The sequence below is a fragment of the Triticum dicoccoides genome, chromosome 7B (genome assembly GCF_002162155.2).
Source record: "Triticum dicoccoides isolate Atlit2015 ecotype Zavitan chromosome 7B, WEW_v2.0, whole genome shotgun sequence".
NCBI lineage: Eukaryota > Viridiplantae > Streptophyta > Magnoliopsida > Poales > Poaceae > Triticum > Triticum dicoccoides.
In genome coordinates, this window is record NC_041393.1 from 93,846,466 (window position 1) to 93,851,999 (window position 5,534).

A 5,534-nucleotide genomic window follows, 5' to 3' on the forward strand; every position below is an offset into this window, starting at 1 on the left:
TCATCCGGCGCATGTTACCCTGCCGTTGCCGTTGCCGTTGCCGTGCGCGTGAATTCCCACTGCGGTGCTGCGTGGGAGAGAGGGGAGGACATTGGTCTCGCTTCGCCAGGGGCGATACGTCTCTAATCATGTGCAGTCAACTCGTCGGCAGGGTTTACTACTGGTTAGTTATACTAGTAGTTAATAGTTAATCACAGCTGGAATCAACCGAGTGACTAATTACACATGCGGCCAGGGCCAGGTGGTTGGTTAATCCAGTCGCCGGATCGAGACGTTAATGTCAATGTCCATAGTGCTTGTGCTTTGATACTCGCACGTCATGCGATCCTGCCTCTGGATTTTCACTCCGACGCCACATGCTCAGTAGTCAGCACTACCAAATCGACGAACATGCCTCATGTGAAAGTGTCACATAAGTCTGAGAGAACGTTGTATACTGGTAGTATTTGACAGTGCCTTAATGTCAACGTCCATAGTGTTTGTGATTTTGATAATCACACAATCTAGCGCTGGATTTTTACCCCGACGCCACATGCCGGACCATGTTCAGTAGTACCAACTGACGAACATGTCACATGTGAAAGTGTCACGGAAGTCCATACATCACCAGTGGCCCAGCGGCAACTTGCGATCTCACACAACTCCCAGGGCGGCGTTTACCATGGCCCGCCCAGAGACTTCACCCGTCAGAAAGTACTTAGCATATGTTCCAAGACAGGTAGGTGTGGTTGACACTTGATGCACTCCTGCAGTCTCCACTCGGTTTGGCCAGAGAGGCAGGTGCATCATGCATGCCACAGCTGTATGTGCGAGCCGTGCCCGGGCAAGCCACACCCGAATCAAGGCACTATTATTTTATGTAACGCAGTACGCTCAAGGCAAAGATGCAGCGTCGACTACCTTAATAGACGTTGTAGTAGCACACAGGATGCTTCCTCCCTTGGATTTTCTTATGCTATTATTTGCTCCATATGCATTATTGCCAAAATGTACGACCGGGGATTGTATATGCCACTGTTTTGTCAGAGTATCGCTGTGATGTGAACGTAATGGTTCATTACTTGTGTTCCACCAGTAAACAAATCCATGGACAAGCACACACAGTTTTGGGCTGTGGCTTTGTGTCCTATAAGTAGAAGTAGCCCGTCGGAGCATCGACCAGACCAGTGAGCGCAGCACACAGATCAGCACTCAACAACAAGCCTTGCGTTGCAAACCATCGACCGAAGGAACCGACTGAGCTAAGAGGAGGTTCGCCGAGAAGCTAGCCGTGCGTAGCAATGGTGAAGACTGCGGCAGCTGGGAGCACTGGCGATGGCGCCGTGGCAGCGAAGCAGCAGCAGCTTGGCGGCAAGATGAGGACGTACAAGGGCGTGCGGATGAGGAGCTGGGGCGCGTGGGTGTCGGAGATCCGGGCGCCCGGGCAGAAGACGCGGATATGGCTCGGCTCCCACTCCACCGCCGAGGCCGCCGCGCGCGCCTACGACGCCGCGCTGCTCTGCCTCAAGGGCGCCTCCGCCGCCGCCGACCTCAACTTCCCCGTGCGCTTCCCCTTCGACCTCCCCGCCGCCGCCATGTCGCCCAAGTCCATCCAGCGCGTCGCCGCAGCCGCCGCCGCCGGGGCCAGCGCTAATGTGTTCGACTTCGCCGCTGCCGACGACAGTGCCAGCGCTAATGCCGTCGACTTCGCCGGTGCCGACGACAGCGCCAGCGCGGTCACCCCCGAGTACTGCAGCTCCTCCAGCAATGCCTCGCCGGTGAGCTCTCCGGAGACGGCAAGCAGTGGCGGCGCCGACCTCGACGGCGTAGACCTCCTGGGTTACGGTTACAGCCAGTGCTCGCTCGCGGAAATCGAGGCCTTCTTCCAGTCGCCCAAGTGCATGGAGTACGCCATGATGGACCCGTGCAGCACCTTCTTCGCTCCGGCGCCGATAGCAATGGAGGACGAGTGCAGCTGGGAGGAAGGAGGCGACATTGCGCTCTGGAGCTACTGAACCGGAGTCCGGGAAGCCGGAGAACCGAAGAAACTGACAAATCGTTACTCAAGCGAAGGCCAGAACTGGCCATGCATGGTGATAACTATCCTTAATTTCATATATGTGGTAAATTAATTCGATTCATTGTACACAACAACAATAAGGTAGTTGAGCGTTGTGGGGGGGAGCTCTCATGGAGCTACATGTTTTAAGGCAGCTTCCATGGAGTTAACCTCCCTTCAATTGCTTGTTACATCCGTGTTAAAAAAGCTGCTTTGCAATTGCAAGCATATATTTCCTTTGAAACAACGGGCCCCATCGTCAACTGTGTGAGTGTCTGGAGTGGACTATTCACTTCGAATGATAAGGGATTTCAGTAAGATTTTCATGCCTATCCAGAAGAGTTCACCACTACAAATTTTGTGCGGATTTTTGAAGCTTTATTTGGAGTTGGACTCGGCCACAAGGACATTTGGGGGGTTAATTCTTTTTGACACTACATAGGAGGAGGGGGTCAATTTAATCATTCACCTTTGATGTCGCCTGGATCGAGCTGAACAAGGCCACAAGGACCTTCTTGCGCTCATCTGAAAGTGATGAGAGCGACTAGCTGACGGATATCCCTTTGGGCCTGTGAAGATAAAAGTGATTGTACGAATGATCTAATGCTTTCATTGATTGAGAATCACATATTTATATAAGATTTGGGACGCATTGTGAAGGTGTCTGTACAAAAAGGCGCCTGTACAGACAGATGCGTCCGTACGACGCTTGGGCACTAATAACCGCTAACTATGTTTTCTAACGATGATTCGCTAAAAACGCTTCGTTGATGTCGGTTCTCAACACTCCCCCTTGTATAACGTCTCTTCTTTTGATTCATCTTTGAAAGCTTCTTGTATATTTATCATTCATCTCTTGAGAGTCTCCTCCAAAAACCCTGTGGAAAAAAATATATGAGAAGAATGGTATAGATATGTTGCTAAAACTTCTTTAAAACCAGTGGGAAAAATAATAAGGAGAAAATGATGCAACATATAGAGATTATTGTCTCTTGATAACTCATATGAGAAAAACCTTCAAAGAAGGAGAAAATTATTAGTGAGTTAGAGAACAATAAACATGCTTTAGATACTTTCCTTTAAAAACCTTCATAGGAAAAATAGAAAGTATAGCATATAATATTTATGAAGATATTTGCCTCATTAAAAACATCATGAGAAAATTTTCAAAGAAACTCATAATGAAAAGAGTGCAATTAGATGTGCCATGAAAAACTCCTTTAAAACCTAGTAGGACAAATATAAGGGGAAATATGATATGGCATACATTAACGCTTGTATTTAATTGTCTCGTTAAAACCTCTTATGAGAAACCTGTTGGAAAAACTCATAAAGGAAAAGAGTACAATATTCATTATCTGCTGATAACTAAAAGGATTATATTTTCATGAGATTTCTCCCCCTGAACTTTGCAAATCTCGAAGTCGTCTCATACCAATTCCATGAATGCATTTCTGGAATGTTGAATTTGGTAAAGACTTTGTGAACAAATCTGCTAGAGGATAGAAGTCGTCTCACATGATTTAGTTTGCAAAATATCAATTTCTCCATCTTTCTGTAATGCATGAGGATAGAACAACTTAGGAGAAATGTGTTTTGTGATATTACTTTTTATATAACCCATTTGCATTTGAGCAACACAAGCTGCATTATCTTCATAAATAATAGTTGGTGATCCTAATGAACCAACACCACATGCAGTTTGAATGTGGTTAATCATCCTGCAAAGCCATACACATTCTTTTGATGCTTCAAATAATGCAATAATTTCAGAATGATTAGTGGAAGTTGCTACAAGAGTCTGTTTTGTTGACTTCCATGAAAAAGCAGTTCCACCATATAAGAATACGAAACCTGTCTGTGACCTGGCGTTGTGAGGATCAGATAGATAGCCAACGTTAGTATATCCTACCATAGTCATATCTTGGTTTTTCTGATAGAATAAACCAAGATCTTTTGTGCCATGTAAATATCTAAGGTTATTCTTTACTCCCATCCAATGACGTTTTGTTGGAGCAGCGCTATGTCTAGCTAGTAAATTTACCGCAAATGCAATATCAGGCCTGGTGCAATTTGTAAGGTACATTAGCGCACCAATGACACTGAGATATGGGAACTCGGGTCCTAATATATTTTCTTCATCATCCCGAGGTCTAAAAGGATCTTTATTCATATCAAGGGATCTGACAACCATGGGTGTCTTGGTTGGATATGATTTATCCATATTAAATTTCTCCAAAACCTTTTGAATATAAGCAGGTTGGTATACTAAAATTCCCGAGGGAAGGTGCTCAAGCTGTAAGCCTAAGCAGAATTTGGTCTTTCCCAAATCTTTCATCTCAAATTCCGCCATTAGATGATTACATGCTTCATCTATATCAGGTGTACTCCCAATGATATTGAGGTCATCAACGTACACAGAGATGATGCAAAATCCATTTGAGGATTTCTTTATAAATACACAAGGGCAATCATCATTATTTGAGTAGCCTTTCTGAATAAGGAACTCACTTAGTCGGTTATACCACACTCTACCCGACTGTTTTAAGCCATAGAGTGACTTTTGTAATTTTACACAATATGCGTTGCGATTTGCTTTTGGATTCGGCATTTTAAGTCCTTCAGGGACTTTCATATATATGTCCGATTTGAGTGACCCATATAAGTATGATGTCACTGCATCCATCAACTACATAGATAAACTCATTTGTACTTCCATAGATATTAAGTATCAAAACGTTATTCCACTCATAACAGGAGAGTATGTATCATCGTAATCGATGCGGGGTCTCTGCATGAACCCTTGTGCTACAAGTCTCGCTTTGTATCTCACCACCTCATTGTTTTCATTCCTTTTTCGAACAAAAACCCATTTTGCTCCCACAGGGAAGACATTATGATGAGTAGGTATTACTGAGGAAAATACCTCTCTTTTATTGAGCGAGCGTAGTTCTGCCTCAATTGCTTCCTTCCATTTAGGCCAATCAGGACGCTTGAGGCACTCCCTGACGGTCTTTGGTTCTGGATCCAGTTGAAGGGTTTCGGCAATTTCAGAGGCAAAATATATATCGACAATTGTAGTCTCTCTGTTGTATGATTCTCCTGATTATATATAGTTTATGGAAATTTCTTTTATACCTTCGAATCTATGTGATTTCCAACAACAATAGAGTCATGGTGTTCCGATGTCCCAGCTATTCTATTTGTATGCGCATTTATGCTGGGTTCTACTCCCTCCATTCGGAATTACTTGTCGTAGAAATGGATGTATCTAGACGTATTTTAGTTCTAGATACATCATTTCCGAGACAAGTAATTCCAAACGGAGGGAGTAGATGTTGAGCATCTAGTTGGTGTCCTTCAACTTGAGGTTGAATTGCATTTACTGGTAGAGGATTTGATTTCCTCTGTTTCCGCGGAGGCTTTTGAGAAGCTCTATTCCGGCTAACCAGATTTCTCCCCCTCTTACTCTCAATTGGGGTTTGAGTGGTTTTAC

General features: G+C 44.8%; 1 protein-coding gene across 1 annotated transcript; it reads left to right on the forward strand.

Moving 5' to 3' along the window:
* Positions 1 to 1,177: 1,177 nt before the first annotated feature.
* LOC119339909 (ethylene-responsive transcription factor ERF014-like) lies at positions 1,178 to 2,313 on the forward strand. The gene has a single exon (XM_037611807.1). It carries the CDS (start codon positions 1,281 to 1,283, stop codon positions 1,992 to 1,994), a length of 714 nt encoding a protein of 237 aa, XP_037467704.1. The 5' UTR covers positions 1,178 to 1,280; the 3' UTR covers positions 1,995 to 2,313.
* Positions 2,314 to 5,534: the final 3,221 nt, after the last annotated feature.

Excerpts from the sequence above, each read along its gene's own strand:
- LOC119339909 (XM_037611807.1), top strand. The coding sequence starts at position 1,281 with ATGGTGAAGACTGCGGCAGCTGGGAGCACTGGCGATGGCGCCGTGGCA.